This window comes from Nansenia antarctica (assembly GCF_963989245.1).
Source record: "Nansenia antarctica genome assembly, chromosome: 1".
Classification (NCBI taxonomy): Eukaryota; Metazoa; Chordata; class Actinopteri; order Argentiniformes; family Microstomatidae; genus Nansenia; species Nansenia antarctica.
In genome coordinates this window covers 18,672,443-18,691,873 of record NC_137674.1, presented here as the reverse complement: position 1 = coordinate 18,691,873, position 19,431 = coordinate 18,672,443, and the positions used below count along the sequence as shown (strand labels likewise).

Genomic DNA, 19,431 nt, shown 5'->3' with positions numbered 1-19,431 from the left:
AATGGGATAATTAGTAGCTCCAATGGAATTAAAAATGCTATTCTCTTTATATCCCCTTCAATGCTCAAAGCTGGTCAAAGCATGCGTGTAGGAAAGATAGTCCAATATGTTACATCATGAGAGAAGGTTGTCTAGTTTATCACAGTGGTAGTAATAGCATATCACTTATCTATGAGCATATCACCACAACTGGCCGTGGCAAATCAAAGCTTTTAAAGGCTTATCTCAGCACTGAGCCTCAGCCATTTGAGTAGTTCTACATACTGTAACTAGTCTGGCAATAAGGAAAATGAAAGAGACCATGGAGTCCTAATAGATCCCTGTTGATGAGAATTAAATCAAGAATGTTGAGCGACACTCTATCTGTAAAATTGGCGTACATGTTTTCTTAATCATTGAGGCTAAAACACGAAATAATTATAATTTATGGTTGGAGAAGAACTAAGGCTATATAAATCAGAATGTTTCAGTGAGCACAACAGTGAACCTACTTCTGATTTAATCAATCAGACATAATAATATTGACTTTTTCTTCAGCAGTTGAGGACTTTCGTAGTTGTCTGATTCTCTTCACATCATGGAGAGTTGTCAGCATAAAGAAAGAGTAGGTTACATGTACTGTACATCTATCCTTGAGTAGTTACAGCAGCATTGAGGACGTTCAATGTTATGGTATCATGGTATGGTGGTATGGCATTGCATTTTAGAAAAAGGCAACCATTGCATCAATCAGACATAATAATGTTTACCCTGTTTCTGTTCCAGCGTATGATCCCAGTCAAAAACTTTATATGAAACTCATATAACGTCGGTGTTAATATTCGTATAGTTGAGTTCTATGCTACTTCAAAAGACAATAGTACTAGCTAGGCCTCTACAGTGGGATAACTGGTTATTTACGATGAATAGCCATGCGCTTCCCCCACTTTTGATTTCGTATAGTCTGAACGAACGGGCCTATGTTTTATAGCCTACTCGCGAGGGAAAAAAACAGAATCTAAACACCACCAGTATAAAATATGAATTTAAACACCAGTTTAGATCAATGTGCACGGACACACGTCATGAAATATAGGCTACAGTAGCTACTTGAGGAAAAACATGGTCAGAGAAAAGAGGCAGATCAGGAGAATTAAATCCCCGGGTACTCCAGGAGCTGTCCATGGTCCTGTCATTCAATGACCTGGATCGTCGCGTGAACACGGGATTGTCCCCTTCACAGTCGTTGCAAATGCGGCAATATCGTCGCAATACGCAGAAAATACTAACGAAGCACATGTTGTCCAAAAGATTACTGTTCTAACCCCTTTCCATATTGTCCAACTAAACCATGAACGCAACCTATATAGGCTTTGTCTTTTGAATCAAACATATTGGGATGAAGCATCCCTATAATATGTGAATAGCAATTGATTCGCAATTAACATCGTGTTGCCATAGGTTTCATTTGATTGTAATGCACTGATCTAATTATTGTGCATTCTTGTGCAATCATTCGGTGGTGCTGTAGGGTAGCCTACTGGCACAGGCAAGGCACACTAGTATAGGCTATACTTACCTCCCAAGGTGAAAGCGTTCTGCTGTGAGAAGACCCGGTGCAAAACATAAGTCGACCCAGCGAAATCCTTTTGCCGCTCCTTCCTTTTCACTGAGAATCCTAGTCGGTTCTCCAGACTAGGTCCCCCTGCATTCCGCCTTAATACCAAAACAATGTTCACCGAAGTTAAGTGTCCGGTTTTGTCTCTGCCACTTGTCTCCGAATAGGTCTACACTACTGACCTAGAGATAAACATTTAGTCTGTGACACTTTCGGTTACTGTGTGCCTGCGATGCTGGTGGTGATGCATTCTGGCTTTTGGTCTGTGAGACCAAGAAAACGTGGAGCACAGTTGAGTTGACGGACTGAAACCCAGACCCGTTCGAGGCAGCACTCTACGCTAGTGCAGTGTGCTGCTGTGTGAAATCTCAGGCTACCACTTGAAAATAAGACAATATCCCCATGGTCCTAAAGAACACGGCTACTAAATATGTGTTTTTGTAAATATGTGTTTTTGTGTGTCTAATAGGGGGGCCCCTTTTCCATGAATAGTCCCATAATAGGCCTATATGGATATAATTAGCTCATTGGTTGAAATTAAGCTAATCACTTAATTAAATAGCCTCCACAATTACAAATAAAGAAGCTATACTCAACATCAGGCTAGAGACTGTATTGTTGAGAAAGCTAACAGATGTGTTGCTCTTGACTGTGTAAATCGTACGTTCATGAGTTTATGCCTGCTGCTTACATCACACAATGCAATACCGCCCTCAGGTGTAGGCTTCATGCAAATAGGTTAGAGATCTATCTGTAGCCTTTGTGAAATACACATACATTGTATACACATCTCTGAGAAAAATGAAGAGACCACTCCAAATATGTCTTAAATCAGCATGTCTACATGTATGGCAGCCATTCCATTCCAGTGTGTGTTGAGTTCCAACACAGGCACACCTCATTCTACTTAGTGAGGTACTGATTAGGTAATCACCTGAACACAATCTTATTTAACAAAGAAAAGTATAAAAACCACTGCTGTGGTCATCACTCTGCTCTTGCAATAGGACCAGCTGGATGACAAAAACAGTGCTAGTAGTACCTCAAAAGTAATTGGAATCAAAAAAATAACTATTGACTGTGAGTGAATAACTATTTGAGTGAGGAAAAGAAGGGTTCTGTTCTGGCTTTACTGGCCCCCACACCATTACACCACCAACACCAGCCTAAACCGCAAAAAGGGCGTTCTCATTTGCAGCCCCTTCCTCTTGGAATTCATTACAGCAGAGTCTGAAACTGTCTCAGCTGATCCCTCTCTCCAGTTTCAAGCTCTTGCTGAGAGGCATACAGTGCGAGTCCATGATCTGTTCTTGCTATTAAGTTGACCCTCCCTTTTGCCCATTACTGACCCCTCCCTGTCCCTAGATCTTTAACTGTCTAGTTTTAGGTTTTTGTAGTTTTAGCTTAGTTTTAGATTATCTTAGACTGTTTTAGACTAGTTTTTGTTTTAGACTGTGTAGTTTTAGTTTAGTTTTAGTCTATACTGACGGAAAGTTTAGTTTATCTTAGACTATTTTAGACTAGTTTTAGTTTTAGACAATGTAGTTTTTAGTTTAGTTTTAGACTATGTAGGCCAGGTTTTTGTATTGTATTTGTTTGTGGTGGATGTTGTATGCCTGAACAGGTCACACTTGAAAACGAGCCCTTGGGGCTCAATGTGTTTCTTACCTGTATAAATAAAGGTTAAATAAACAAATAAAAATAAATAAAAACCATTTACACAAGGCAGGATGGATCCATGCTTTCATGTTGTTTATGCCAAATTCTGACAAATCATCTGAATGTCACGGCAGAAATAAGGACTCATCACACCAGGCAATGTTTTTTCCAATCGGCTCTAACATGGAACCCACAAGGCAGGAGGAAGACCTAGAACCACCTGGAGCCTGGAGAGGAACCACAGAACAGGAGATGAAGGCGGAAGGGCTGTCATGGCAACAACTGGATCGGAGAGCACAAGACTGGAGAGGATGGAGGGGTTTCATCAATGGCCTATGTTAGGGAATTTAAAGGCCTAAGTAAGTACAGAGTAGAATTCATGTCACTGTGTAATGACCTAGCTATACATATACATATGATATGTATTACCATTAGATAATAACATGTAACGTGTTGTACATAGGTATAAGATAGGTATAAGGTAGGTATACGGTAAACCTATGTTACAGTGTTGCTCAAAAGTGTATTAGACCTTGTTGAGAACTTTGTTAATGAAACAATACTGTATTAGACTTTGTTGAGAACAACCTTGTTGTGTTAATGAAACATTCCCCTCCCCTCCTCAACGACTGGTGAATTGACGATTCACTTGCTTAGTCAAATGTATTGATTGTAAGTCACTTTGGAATAAGGCTGCTAAGTGCCAAAAATGCTAATGTCAATGTCAATTGTAAAAAGTTCTAGGACATCCAACATCTGATATCTTTCAAGCAATCATTAGGAGAAGCTAAACTGGAGGAATTATGGGGTTTAATGGGAAGATGCAGTGGGGGGGAAATAAGTATTAAACTATTTAATTCAACATATTTACATTGCAGCTATTTACATGACATTAAGACCAGACATTGGTCTTAACTCAATAAAACAGCTAAAGAAGTTTTAACATTCCAAACAATAAAAAAAAGCTGTGCTGGATTTTACCCAAAAAGGAGCGTGGTCATGCTGATGACAAGTAGATGACTAATGACTGCTCTCTGACCTGTCCATGAGCTGACTGCTCTCTGACCTGTCCATGAGCTGACTGCTCTCTGACCTGTCCATGAGCTGACTGCTCTCTGACCTGTCCATGAGCGGACTGCTCTCTGACCTGTCCATGAGCTGACTGCTCTCTGACCTGTCCATGAGCGGACTGCTCTCTGACCTGTCCATGAGCTGACTGCTCTCTGACCTGTCCATGAGCGGACTGCTCTCTGACCTGTCCATGAGCTGACTGCTCTCTGACCTGTCCATGAGCTGACTGCTCTCTGACCTGTCCATGAGCGGACTGCTCTCTGACCTGTCCATGAGCGGACTGCTCTCTGACCTGTCCATGAGCGGACTGCTCTCTGACCTGTCCATGAGCTGACTGCTCTCTGACCTGTCCATGAGCTGACTGCTCTCTGACCTGTCCATGAGCTGACTGCTCTCTGACCTGTCCATGAGCTGACTGCTCTCTGACCTGTCCATGAGCGGACTGCTCTCTGACCTGTCCATGAGCTGACTGCTCTCTGACCTGTCCATGAGCGGACTGCTCTCTGACCTGTCCATGAGCTGACTGCTCTCTGACCTGTCCATGAGCTGACTGCTCTCTGACCTGTCCATGAGCGGACTGCTCTCTGACCTGTCCATGAGCTGACTGCTCTCTGACCTGTCCATGAGCTGACTGCTCTCTGACCTGTCCATGAGCTGACTGCCAAGCTAGAAAGAAGACACGCTTCCCGGCCGTCTGGACGTCTGGAGAGGTTGCGCACTGAATGGTATTCACAAGTACAAATGATGCTCTTAAACTGCAAAGATCATTCCAAGTAGCAGGTCTCCAGAGGAAGCACCGTTGCAAACAAAACAGAAGAGAGACCTCCTAATCCGGCCAAAGAAGAGGAACAAGCAAGCAGTATGTCCTGAGCACACATGACCACACTATACACCCAGTTAGATGGTGCAACACCGGCCTAATAAAAACATTGTTGATGTTTTGAGGCAAACACAAATTGGGGGGACGGGCTGCCTTTACGAGTTGGGAAAACGAAACCAGTACCAGGGAACAACATTAATCGGAATTAAACGAATGAACTAATCAGTAAGTTATCTTGCTAAACTCATCCATATAGACTTGCTTGTGAATGTTACTTAACTTTCGCATGAACGTTTCAAATTCGTGTTTATTAATCTCTCGATCATTTTACATCACGAACAAGAGTAGGCCAGGCCTACTGACGAATGTTAATATCGCCTTAATAGTAGAGGCTGTTAGACCAAAATATAGCGCGTTGACTTCAGTTCATGCAACAAATGTCCCCTTTGGCATGCAAGTACCTTAGGGTGATAGAAAAACTTTTGGCGGCCATTTGGCGGGTATTGTTGGCGGCCATTTTGAAAAAAAGCAGATCTCACTTGTGTCTTTGGATAAAAGTTTTTCTATGACCCTAAGGTACTTGCAAGCCAAAGGGGACATTTGTTGCATGAACTGAAGTCAAAAGTTGTTAACAGCCTCTACTATAATATTGAACAGAGCATGTGAACCAGTGCGTTCATGAGGCCACCGAGGTCATGGTCATGTCTAGTGTATTTTTTTTTCTTTTTTCGTAATAAGTCCATCCACCTCACCTGAATCTAATTTAAAACATTGGTGGAGAAGTATCAACGCACAGAGTGGGATCGTTGTCTGTTTATAAAATAGCCTAATGAAGATTACTAATATTCAAAGGTCACTTAAGAAAAAATCACTTAGAAAAATGTCAAATCAAATCAAAGGTAAACCCATGTCGTGTTCCTCGACGCGTGCTTGACGATAGTTCTCAGGCACCGGTGGGCTTGACGGTTAGAGAGTGAGGTGAGCTCCTGTAGGTGGCGGTACACCTTGGGCTCCTGTAGATGGCAGTACACCTCGGGGAAGCGACGTCGCCGTAAACGTCAGAACGACAGAAGAAGAAAGATCCGAGTGTCTGCTGCCACTGACGTGCGCGACGCCATACACACAGTAGTGAACATTGGCTTCCGAACTGGGAAGCAACACATTACTACGGAGACGAAAACCCCGTCGACTGAGGGGGGAAACTGTGAAGCCGGGGAAGCCCTACTGTAGCCGGGGAGACAAGCCTGGAGGTAAGCCAGATACAAAGCCCTGTTATTATCGTAGGCCACGCGGTAGCAGCTCTCCGCTGTAGCGACCTAGCCACGGAGCAGGCGGTGGAGTTAGCCCGCTGCCTGGCTCCACTGGCCGGGGTAGGAGTAATTGCTGAATCGAAAGCGTTGCCATGGAACGACTGTCTTGGATAACATTACCGTCACAAGTTTGTTAATGTATAGCTAGCCGTCTTTCTCCGCGATCAGAAACCCGAACAGGAAAGACGGACGTCATGTAGTATTGGTGCATTTGACGCCGTTTCCATATGGACCTGTGTGATTCTATTACAGCAACTAAACGGACCCCTCCCCAGTTTCTTGCCCCGTCAAATGCGCCAGGCCCCTGCCCAGGTGATGAGGCACAAGCCCGCTAAATATCTGGAGATGGCTAACAAACCGACCAACGACATTGACAGACAGTCGTATATATATGGCTTCCTAGCTGTGTCCGTTGTAAAAAGGCAGGATAATCGAGCTGACTCATTTCCTAGGTGATGCAATCCCGTGTTTAAATAAGTTCACTCGTGCAGCTCGCTCGATAGCAAACACAGCCATACTAGCACCTGACAGGGACAGCTAGCGAGTTATTCACACGCTAGGAATGCTCGTTGACAGCGTTAGCCAACCAAAGCAAGTTAATGAGTAACGCTAAATATGTCAAATGTGACATTATCGAACGTTTCCACTAACAACGTTAAATACACTTGAGCAGCGATAGTCCCTGTGCTGAAAGCGCTAATAACCCACCCAGTACCCAATAATAGTAGTAGTGACTCATTGAAGTTCTCATTTGACCGTGATTGTCATTGACCTCTTCATTATCTAGCTAGCATTCTTGTAAAGCTACTTAATAATGAACCCGTTTTGTGGGCAGCGCCAAAACAACATGGTTGAAGTTAGCTGTCTGGAGAAAGATTGTACACCAGTCGGATATTGAGGGAGTCCTTTGTGAAGCCACCCACGTTATGGTCCATCTCTCTACCAAAGTAACACGCCCACTGGTCTTAGCCTACGATTATTTTGATTTGCATAGTTTTAACGGCTGATTTTACGTTACTCTATTATGGGCCACACAGGTGTCAAACTACTTAGATAACAGCATACATATTGTGAAAAAGAGATCTATTTTTAAATTTGAAATTAAATACAATTTGAAATTAAATGTTCAAAGTATTATTATACGAATATATTGACAGTCATTAATTTCATATTTTTTTTTGGTTTGTTTCGCTTCTAGCTATCATGGTGGGCGAACGCCGTAATGGGAACCTGCTGGTTCAGCTGGGCCCCAAACAGCAAGCATACCCAGAGGAGCTGATCCGACAACGCCGGACTCACGACGGGCAGACGGAGTACCTGATTCGCTGGAACCTGCTGGCCATAGACGATGGCAGCGGCTCAGGTGGAGGGAGCAACGAGGCCGGGGGAGGAGGGGGAGGCGGTTCGGGTGTCGGCGGCTCAAGCTCCGGCGAGAGCAAGACAGAGAACATCCTGATGTGGATGTCGACGGAGGACGTGTACGCCAACTGCCCCACTCTGTTAGGCAAGCGCAAGGCGGACACCCAGAGGCCCCTGCAGGAGGAGGAGGAGAGGCCCATCGGCGAGTTCCCCGCCGACGTGACCTTCGACGAGGTGGAGCTGTCGGACATGAAGGACGACGTCAAGAACCTGGTGCGGAGGGCCCGCAAGCAGATGGGCAAGAAGAGCGACTTTGCCATCAGCATCACACACACCATCCACGTGCTGAGCGCCTATGCCAGCATCGGGTCCTTGGTGGGGGTCTTCAAGGAGACGGGCGCCCTGGACCTGCTCATGGAGCTGCTGTGTAACAAGGAGCGACAGACCCGCCGCAGCGCCGGGAAGATGCTCCGGGCGCTGGCCTCTCACGACGCAGGTGTGTTCAGGGTTCCCACGGGTCCCAGGGTTCGACATTAACGCCGTTTTACTTGTCCGGAGCAAGTAAAACTTTCGCCGGGTTTGTTTGCGCGAGCACGACGATGCTGCTAGACCCGGATATTTTTACCTGTGTGCAGGAAGAACAACAGACGGCGCAGGCGCGTGACTAGACTAGATGATCGTGAGTGAAGATATTATCAAAGCGTACGCGCCTGTCGATCACCCGTACGCTTTGATAATATCTTCACTCACAATCATCTAGTCTAGTCTCGCGCCTGCGCCGTCTGTTGTTCTTCCTTGAAATCGTTGAAAGTTTTTGAATTTGAGGGGGGGAAAAAATCAAGGCCTTAAAAGTTTTGGAAAATCGACATTGGTCATTGAAAGTGCTTGAATTCCCCCCTCTCTCTCGCTCCAAAAATATATAGGTAACATGTCGAAGGAAATAAAACAACCATACTAGTTACTAAGGTTAATTAGTTAGCTAGATTTTAAACCGACATAACGCCGTTAGATTTGAAAACCGTTCATGGTCATTCCTATTATATACATTCTCATCTACATCTGTCTCAAACTATGCCGTGGTGGGCTCTTGAATTTGAAGGAATTGAGTCTTGAAAGTCCTTGAAAAGTGCTTGAATTTGATGTTTCAGAAGGTGTGGGAACCCTGTATGTTGGTCGGGGGCTCGATGTCTTTTATTTTATCAGCCATAGATGCCATAGAAGATGTGCAGTAAGCAGGGGGAAAGAGAGGCCATTTGCACACACATTTGAAATGCTCTATTGTCCCCTACTCCCCTCTTCTCAATTATAACCACTGACCTTAACGCAATGGACAGATACAGGCAGTTTACTGGTAGAGTAAGTGGGGTTGGTTTCTGCCTCATTGCATATAGACGTTCCTCATAGATCAGTGCAGTGGTCAGGTTACACCGTCATAGACAGTCAATGACCTATTGAATGTATATTAAGGTGGTACCTTAAACAGTATGAAAAGTAGGGCGACATTGGGTTGTGTAATTTGCTTTAATTTAATTATATCAGGACTGGGCCGTCGTTTGAAATCTGCACCCAATTCCCTCATTGTTGAATCATGAACTTGTGGAACGATTGTACCTTGGTAACTTGACTCATCTGCCTGGTATTCCCTTCACTCTCCACAGTGAGGGTGTAACTTTTCCGTAGTGCATTAGATCATGAAGATTCGTAGATAAGATTGGTTTCTATTACATTGAATGTGTTGTGTTTATTGTGGATTTTGAGTATTCTGTAAAATATGCTAATCTTATTCATGAATACTCACAAGACACTCTTTTTGGGTCAGTGTAATGTCTAGTCATGTAGAGCTGATGAGTGTTTCTTGTATGTTTCATAAGTTAGGCTAGTAGGGAAAATGAGTAGGCTACTCTTTTTGTCTTATAGAGGAACAACATCATCTACTCTGTCTTTTGGACTGTTTCTTAGCAACTGTATCAGAGAAGACAGTTTTGGTTAATTTTACAAAGTAAATCATTATAGTGAAACTGTGGCTATAGAGAAACTGAACTGAAACCTAAAAGGATACATGGCAGATCAGGGCTTGACATTAACCTTTTTCAGGTACTTGTCCTTTGGACAAGTGAACTTATCTTGTACTTGTCCGAGAGCTCAAGTTACTTGTCCAAATCCAAAGATTTTGAAAAAGCAATACATATTAATAATAATTTATTATACTCTCACCGGCCACTTCATTAGGTACACCTTTTCAACTGCTTGTTAACGCAAATATCTAATCAGCCAATCATGTGGACGGAACTCAATGCATTTAGGCATGTAGAGATGGTCAAGACGATCGGCTGAAGTTTAAACCAAGCATCAGAATGGGAAATAAAGGTGATTTAAGTGACTTTGAACCTGGCATGGTTGTTGGTGCCAGACGGGCTGTTGCGTGATATTATAGTTAGGGGTGTAACGGATCACGGATAATCCGTGATCCGTTCGGATCGCCCTCCACGGTTCGGATCGCATGTGTACCGCGGATCAATAGCAAAAAAAAAAAAAAAAAACGTGCGCTTTATTCTCACTCTCTGCATGCGTACTGAGTTGACAACAACATTCATTCACTCATCTCTGTCCCACTTATATCACGTCATATCACCCGCAAAGCAGCCTGGGTGATTGTGTAAGCACACACCTCCACGTGAAGCTGGGAATCCACAGTAACAAGTATGGCGAGTGCTAGCAACGTTGGCGAACTGGAAAGGCCTCCCTCGTCATTGAAATCACATGTATGGGATCACTTTGGCTTCCCTGTCACTTATAATAATGATGGAAGGAGGGAGGTTGATAAGAAAGTTACGGTGTGTAGGCATTGTGCCACGCGGAAATCTTATGAGGCAGGCAATACGTCAAGCATGGCCGCACATTTAACGCGACATCACCCTGGTGTGTTGATGACGGGGGGCAAGAAAAAAGTACTGCAACAACAACTTCTCCAAACGTCATTTAAACAAACGATTCCTGCAGACTCAGACCGGGGTAAAGCCATTACCAATTCAATTGGGAAGTTTATCGCGGCAGACATGAGGCCATACTCCGTTGTGGAGAATGGAGGGTTTCAAAATATGATCAATGTGCTTGAGCCACGTTACAAAATCCCCTCGCGCCCCCACTTCAGTGAGAAGGTTGTGCCCGACCTCTATGAAAAGGAGAGGATCCTAATTGTCGGCGAATTAGCAAATGCATCCTCTGTTGCCCTCACCACAGACGGGTGGACCTCCCGTGCAACGCAAAGCTACGTGACCGTGACGGCTCACTTCATCACAGCAGAGTGGGAGATGTGCAGTCCCGTGCTGCAGACGCGCGCACTCTATGAGAGTCACACAGGTACCAATCTTGCGCAGATCCTGACAGGAGCAGTAGCAGAGTGGAAGCTAGAGAGACCCAATATAAATATCCCAGTCACCACAGATAATGCCAAGAACCAAGCAAATGCAGTGATAGAAGCTGGACTGGGGCCACAGATAGGGTGCTTTGCACATTCCATTAATTTAGCATCCCAAAGGGGAATCTCTGTCAACCGGATGGACCGCCTCCTTGGGAGGATCAGGAAGGTTGTTTCCTATTTCCACAGGAGCACAACAGCTGCTCATTTGCTTAAGACCAAGCAAGAAATGCTACAGCTACCAACCCACAAGCTCATACAGGATGTCACAACAAGATGGAACTCCACCTATGACATGATGGAGCGCTATCTGGAGCAGCAGGCAGCTGTATACTCTGCACTGACAGACAAGACCCTGAAAAGAAATGTCAAAGACATTGTCACCTTGTCTGATGGTGACGTGAAAGTGGCAGAAGAGGTCCTCGAAGTGCTCAAACCCCTAAAGATGATAACAACTCTGATGAGCACTGAAACAGCACCATCTGTGTCCATGATCCTACCTCTGAAAACAAGGATTCTACAATCCATGGCCCCAGATGAGCAAGACAGCAACATCACTGGAGATGTCAAGGCTGCCATTAGAGGGGACCTGAGCCCCAGATACACTGACCCCCCTCTACAGGACTACCTTCACCGATCTACTGCACTGGACCCAAGGTTCAAGTCGCTGTCTCACCTAGACCCTACCCTACGTCAGAGGACATACAGCGATCTCATCACTGAGATTATGGGCACTGAAGAAAAGGTAAATATATATATATTAAAACGTTTTTTTTTACCTAATATTTAATTACTTAAATAATAAATACTGCAATTATTTTAGTCTATGCCATTTTGGATTTAGATAATAATGTATGTTATTGCTACAATTATAGTTCTATGAAATATGAAAATAAATGATTAGATTAATAGATCGATTCCTTTTTTCTGCAGGGTCAAGCCACAGAGCTGCCAGGAGAAGACGCAGAGCCAGAGGCATCTCCTCCACAAAAGAAGTCAGCCATGCAGGAGCTTTTTGGGGAGACCTTTGTGAGCAGCATGGACATAGCCCAGACGTTTGCCAACACCATTGAGGAGGAGGTGTCATCCTACAAGGTAGCAAGCAGCATTCCACTGGATGGTGATCCACTGGCATGGTGGAAAAGGAATGAGGATAAATACCCTCACGTTGCCATGATGGCAAGACGCTACCTGGCTGTGCCGGCTACTTCAGTTCCTAGCGAGAGGGTGTTCTCCACAGCAGGAGACATAGTGACTGCAAATAGGTCTGCCCTCTCCCCAGACAATGTGGACATCCTCATATTTTTGAAAATGAATATGAAGTTATAAGCTTGAGGCTGCTTTGCTTTATTTACTTTTTTTTCTTACCATGTTTAAAGGATTTCACTTTATTATTTAGGTAAAGTTAGGTTTCACTTGGCAACCAGATTGCAGCAGTGATGTTATATATATATATGTTGTTATATATATATATGTTGTTATATATAGATGTTATATATATATGTGATATATATATCAGTTTTGACATCTTGAATGTTGTTTTTTTGTTTCACACATGAAAGTGGTGTTATTACAGAATTCAAGGAAAATGTTGTTTTTATTTTTAAAAATATATGTTTTGTGTTGATCCGAAAAATGATCCGATCCGTGACTCAAAATCCGTGACACGATCCGATCCGTGAGTTAGGTGATCCGTTACACCCCTAATTATAGTGTCAATATGGACCAAAATCTCTGAGGAATGTTTCCAGCACCTTGTTGAATCTATGCCACGAAGAATTAAGGCAGTTCTGAAGGCAAAAGAGGGGGTCCAACCCCAAGGTGTGCCTAATGAAGTGGCCAGTGAGTGTATGTGTATGCAAATAACACATTTGACTACCATTGATTTGATAATGATGTATCCTTAATTTTCAAATGTATTCATTAAACAATATTTTGTAATTATTTAAAATTGTTACGATGGGGTAATCAGTGATTACCCTAACCCTAACCATTTTAGATCAAGATTGGCCACAAAAGGGATGAATATCTAGGAATATTTACAAATTTTTTGTAAAAAAAGTCCCTCCCCAATGGAAGCAATCTTACTTGCTAGCTTTTGGATAGTATCCTATATTAAAATTGAGAAATCTATCATTAGTGTCATTCTGAAGTTCGCATTGCGATGTGCTGGTCTTAAAACTTAAAACCTAAAATATACGATCGCATCGAACTACATGAAAATAAGCGGCATTGAGAAGAAGCGAATACGCGTTCACGCGAATGGTACTAGTGACAGGCAACCCAAAACGTAGGCTACACTATGGCTGCGTTCCTAAACTCGCTCTGGAATCTGAGCAGCACTCATGGAATGCCTTTTGTCCAATCAAATTACTTGGTCTTTTTATGACGTTGAACGCAGTGTGCGCTCTGAGCGAATTTACGAACTATGAATGAACTACTCTATAACATCGCCGAAAACGAACTACGAGAGACTGAAATAGCCTCAGCGAGAATGAGGCGCGGCATCGCTTTGCTTGTAATATTTTTCTTTTTACTATTCAGATCGGAAATTTATGTTTTACAGATATTAATACACATTGATTTCTTTTTTTGTTTTTACTGCAGGAGGAAGTCCACTTGTCCAAACATAAAATGTACTTGTCCCGGACAAGCCTTAATGTCGAGCCCTGCAGATGATGCATGTTTGACGCGGAATTTGAAATCCAGTCGAGCAATCCGTGGGAGGTTTTTGAGGGAAAAAGTTGCTTGGCCTAAATAGATTAGATTGAACTTTGTTGTCATCGCAGAGTACAAGTACTATACAATGAAATGCACTTTCTAAATTTTTAAAAATATTTCACTGGATTGCATCGTCTCAGACCTTTGGCTATGTCATAGTTGGTCAACTATGAGGTTTCTCTGAGTTTATGAATGTAGTTTGTTTGTTGGTGGTCTGACAGCAACATCGATTGTGTCTGCTGTTGTGATTGTATTTTGAAATTGATTATTTGGCTCGAAGTGCAAGAATCATAGCTTTGAGGTGATGTAACGTATGACTACCTACGTAAATATAGGAAGCGTGTACAGGGCAAGAAAATTTTGTTGGATCCTTAACAGGCTACCGCAACATGTTTGATATTCATTCTGTCCTTAAGTTGTCATTTTGTTCTCTTGATGTTGGAAAAGGAAAAATCCAGACAGACCAGAGATCTTCAATTAGGTAGTCAGTCTCAAACTGCAGTGTCAAAGCAAAAGCATGAGTCCAATCTTTGTGGAACAATGCACTCTCACTGTTCTACCACACTGAAACCACTCTAAATTCTAAATGTACTTTCACACATAACTGAATATTCTTCAATTTCCCTATCATCCCTGAAATGGAGACAGAAGTTTGTGTTGGCCTACCAGCCTGTTTGAGATTGCTGAGCTCACCAGTGTTGTTTTTCTTTATTTTTCAGTTCGTTCCAAACTGTTGTTGACATTTTGCTAAAATACAAAAATGTCATTAGCAAATCAAGCAATACAATTGGATTTATATAGCACAAGTCATGCATTGAATTCAACTCCAGCTGTTGCCCATGGTTAGTCAGTCTGAACAGTCAAGTTGCCCATGGTTAGTCAGTCTGAACAGTCAAGTTGCCCATGGCTAGTCAGTCTGAACAGTCAAGTTGCCCATGGCTAGTCAGTCTGAACAGTCAAGTTGCTCACCCTGATTTACAAGCTTATCAATGGTGTTATTTTTTAAGTTGAAAGACGCAGTATGGCAGACAAGTGTTCATCATTCAGTCAAGGTCTTTGATTTATTGTATTTATTGTATTTCATCACTGAATGTATGCTCACACATGTAAGTGGAGCCAAACAGCACCACCCTACTCTGAGCCAGCCGCCGCGTGTGAAAGAACTGTGTTTCACTCAGGCATAGAACTAGTGACTGTTTCAACCTCCTCCTGTGTTGATCTCCTGAGTTTCACACTGGAGATCAATAAGCTTGCTCCAGCTGCATGTTCCGTGGTGCTTTCTCATTATCGTATGAGCGAGGGCGTGACACAAGTTCCAGCGAATCTTAAATCATGGCGAAGATAAATCAAAGAAGCGCTGTGTAAACTCGGCCTGCAAGTCACAGCAGTGTCTCACCGCGCTGGTTGGCGATACCTCCACAGAAGCCAGTGTCGGAAAATGAATGAATGAATGAATGTCCCTCAACCTCCTGGTGAACAACACCAGCTTGGTGCCGAATGCCTTCACATGGTTGCACAGTTCATGCACAAACGCATTTTCCGTTAGATTGTGTTTTACGTTATCATCATAGTCATTTAAATGGCCCAGAATATCAATGGCAAATGCAAAGTCGTGCAGCCAGCCCTCATCATGCAGTTCGGGGAAATTCTGTGCCCCCCAGGAGAACATTTAGTCTGGCAGCCCTGCTACAGTATTCACAAACATTGTCAGCTCAAGAACTGTCCATGTGCTTCCCCATCAGGAAGAGGCCTTTGACATGGCGTTAAGTCCCAGCCTGCACCTCTGCATTCCTGTCAGTCTGTCACTGCCTGATGTTCCTACCTGTGCCATGTTGAGCAAATCCTCAAGTGCACAGGAGGTCTCTTTGTTGCCCTGGCTGTGTTTACAAGTTTACCGCAATTTTCAGGGGAGATCTGAGTTGATTTGATAGTACGGGTATTGGCTGTGTCCAAGCCACTCTTCTGTACTCGTAATTTCTTTAACTCTGTCAAACACTGTTGCCATAATGATCCCTAATTGTCACTGATCTCGCTCTATTCTGTGGTGTTAATGAGGTAGTCAATTGAGCCCTCGAATATCTGCAACTCTACTGGGATGTTGATAATGCCTCATTACATGGTGTCATTAGAGACCAGCTAGGGCTACCTGGGCTGTGTGTGTCAGAACAATTTATATTGATTGATTTTATGTGCGTACCTACTGCGTACTATGCCAAATAGTGTGAATGTGAAACACGACGTCGCAATATAAAAGATCGATCTCGGGGATTTATGAATCGATAATCACTCATTCAAATTAAGATCGATTTTGAATCGGGAAATTGATTAAAGGCCAATATCGGTTCTTGGATATATCTGTCAAGCTCTAATAATGACCGTGTCCCTTCCTGTCTCTCCACAGGGAGTCGAGCCTACGTGCTGCTGTCCCTCAGCCAGCAGGACGGGATCGAGCAGCACATGGACTTTGACAACCGCTACACTCTCCTGGAGCTGTTCGCAGAGACCACCTCCTCCGAGGAGCACGGCATCTCTTTCGAAGGGATCCACCTCCCCCAGGTAGTTACCCAACCACCACCACAGTGTTGTAGTTACCCAACCACCACCACAGTGTTGTAGCTGCCCAACCACCAACACAGTGTTGTAGCACACAAATAGAAAACATTCAATAAAAATACATAAATAATAATAATAGAATTGAATGGATGGTCTTTAACACGCTCTCTCTCTCATTTACATTTACATTTTTGGCATTTAGCAGACGCCTTATTCCAAAGCGACTTACAATCAATACATTTGAATACTAAGCATGTGAATCAGCAGTCCACCATCCGCTCTCTCTCTCTCTGTCGTTTCTTCCCCGCGTGCTCCAGATCCCCGGGAAGCTGCTGTTCTCCCTGGTGAAGCGCTACCTGTGCGTCACGTCCCTGATGGACAAGCTCAACACGGCCGGGGTGGAGTCCAGCTCTGAGCGGCAGGACGGGGGGGGTCCCTCCTCCTCGGCGGGGGGGTGGCACCAGACGGAGCAGCTGCGCGTGCATCGAGAGTTTGAGTACACCATGGCCATGGCCAACCTGATCTCAGAGCTGGTGCACGTCATGGGCTGGGACCGCAACCGGCCGCCCCCCCCCCACGGCCCCGGCGGCCCGGGGGCCCAGGGAGGGGGGGCCTGCGGCGGGGAGGACCAGGAGAGCGAGCCGCCCCGGCGGCGGAGGACGTTGCGCTCCATCTTCCAGCCTCTCTTCTCCGCCTTCCCCGCGATGGCCGCCGTCTCGGCCCCGGGCGGGGGGGCCGCCACCCCCACCCTGCCCAAGAAGAAGGCCGGCAACGGGTTCAAGACGCGCACGGATTTCTCCAACCGTTCGGCGTACGTGGAGTACGTGCAGGACAACCTGAAGACGGGCATGCTGGTCCGCATGCTGGAGGACTACGAGGAGGTCAGCGCCGGGGACGAGGGGGACTTCAGATACAGCAACGATGGATCACCTCCTGTACAGGTAGGAAACATGGTTAGATTACCCAGAGTCCTCCTGTACAGGTAGGAAGCATGGTTAGATTACCCAGAGTCCTCCTGTACAGGTAGGAAGCATGGTTAGATTACCCAGAGTCCTCCTGTGCAGGTAGGAAGCATGGTTAGATTACCCAGAGTCCTCCTGTGCAGGTAGGAAGCATGGTTAGATTACCCAAAGTCCTCCTGTGCAGGTAGGAAGCAGTCAGACTAGCTGACTGCCTCGTCAGACTACAGTATATGTAACCATCCAGAGCAGGTTATTGACGTGAGATTACGGTTGCGCAATGTGTAGCCTATACATCACAATAATCTCCACATCTCAATGTATAACTTACACATCATAATCATTAGATGTAGTATATTAACAACACATCTTAGGCAGTGTCATGCTTATTTCCCTTCTTGCCAGTGGCTAAATCCACACCAACAGGTAGCCTAATGTTCTCTGCACTCCCGTTGTCTGATCTCAGAGAATCGCTGAAACATGATTCACATATGATGCACCCAGTCGTGTTTTCCCTGCCCTTCACAGTATAGAGGATATCGAGACGTTAGAATTATAAGGTTCTATCGCCATTTTTGTCAAAATTGAGTTTTTTACATAATCTGATCCATTAGGTGTTTATTAATGCCTGTGTGGTGTTATTTTTAAAATGTTGACATTTTTGAGTTAGTAATTCATAAAATACAAAGGTTCCATCTCACAAAACATAATGGAATGTAAAAACTTTGACGCTCAATATCTCTGAACTACCCTAAACGGAGATAGAACCTTATAATTCTAAGCTCACGTATTGTCACATGCCGCTTTCACTCCTGTGCATGTGACCTAGCTAGAGTTACTAGGTTTCACTTTCCCTTCTGCGCCGCCGCTTTGAAATGCTTCCCTTACTCTGCCCGACCTGTCACGTGTGAGAGACGCTGTGCCAAAACAATCTCTGATTCATGGTTCAGTGACGGGTGACAAGTGCTGCTGCCTCATGTTGTTAAGGACTCTCAATAACTGTGTGGTGGTGACTTATTGATCAAATAAAGTATTATAGATTCAATTAAATATGTATTTGGCGTCCCTTCCCACTTGGTTAGAAATATTATCAAGTGTTGTTTAATGTGATAAATACATGAGCTCATTACTGGCAGGTATACTGGAACTCCCTATCGCGAACCTATTGGGTGCACTGGCACATGGTGGAGATCTTGGGCTGGGCACCACTGGGCACCAGTGCTCAGACTGAGAAGGAGAACCAAGAGAAGGCCTCCAATCTGACTGGGACGCTCAAGCTTACAGGACAGCTTACAGCCGGTAAGCGGGGGGGTTATGTTTAGTGTTGTTCCGATACCATTTTTTAATACCGATACCTGACCGTGCAGTACTTGCCGATACCGAGTACCGATCCGATACCACGGCGTTTGAAAAAACTAAACCAAAAAACATGTTTTTTGAGCCGCATACTCACCTCGATGTAAAATGATTGCTAACACTTAGTCTGGCACTGCTCAAAACCTTTGTCAAACAGGAAAAAATACCAACAGAGAGTGAATGCTATAGAACTTTTTTTTATTGTCTACCTGGTATGGTGACAAGAAAATCAACCCCTTATAAAACCTGAAATGTGGCTCTCACAGATGCCAATCAGTGCAATATCCATTTAAGATATAAAACAGTCGTAGTAGTAGTGCAACAGCAAGTGAACATTTACAAACAAAATAACTTTAAGATATAAAACAGTCGTAGTAGTAGTGCAACAGCAAGTAAACAATTACAAACAAAATAACTTTAAGATATAAAACAGTCGTAGTAGTAGTGCAACAGCAAGTAAACATTTACAAACAAAATAAGGCCCATTTGAGACTAACATAAGATGTAGGCCTACCTGAGGGAATAATAATATTTTAGAAGTGCAGCCTGAATTTGGTAAAATAAATAAAAGGATATTTTAAATGTTAGGAAATGTTATCACAAATGTA

At 44.0% G+C, this 19,431-nt stretch overlaps 1 protein-coding gene across 1 annotated transcript in view; it reads left to right on the top strand.

Annotated features, from left to right (window-relative positions):
- The first annotated feature begins 6,256 nt into the window (after positions 1-6,256).
- The window catches only part of cul9 (cullin 9), a 72,664-nt gene continuing 59,489 nt past the window's right edge, over positions 6,257-19,431 (top strand). Inside the window, exons 1-5 of the mRNA XM_080544950.1 lie at positions 6,257-6,397; positions 7,656-8,312; positions 16,357-16,511; positions 16,826-17,449; positions 18,604-18,766. Of these exons, the coding sequence (XP_080401076.1) occupies positions 7,661-8,312; positions 16,357-16,511; positions 16,826-17,449; positions 18,604-18,766 (1,594 nt within the window). The 5' untranslated portion in view covers positions 6,257-6,397; positions 7,656-7,660. The remainder of the gene's footprint in view (positions 6,398-7,655; positions 8,313-16,356; positions 16,512-16,825; positions 17,450-18,603; positions 18,767-19,431) is intronic.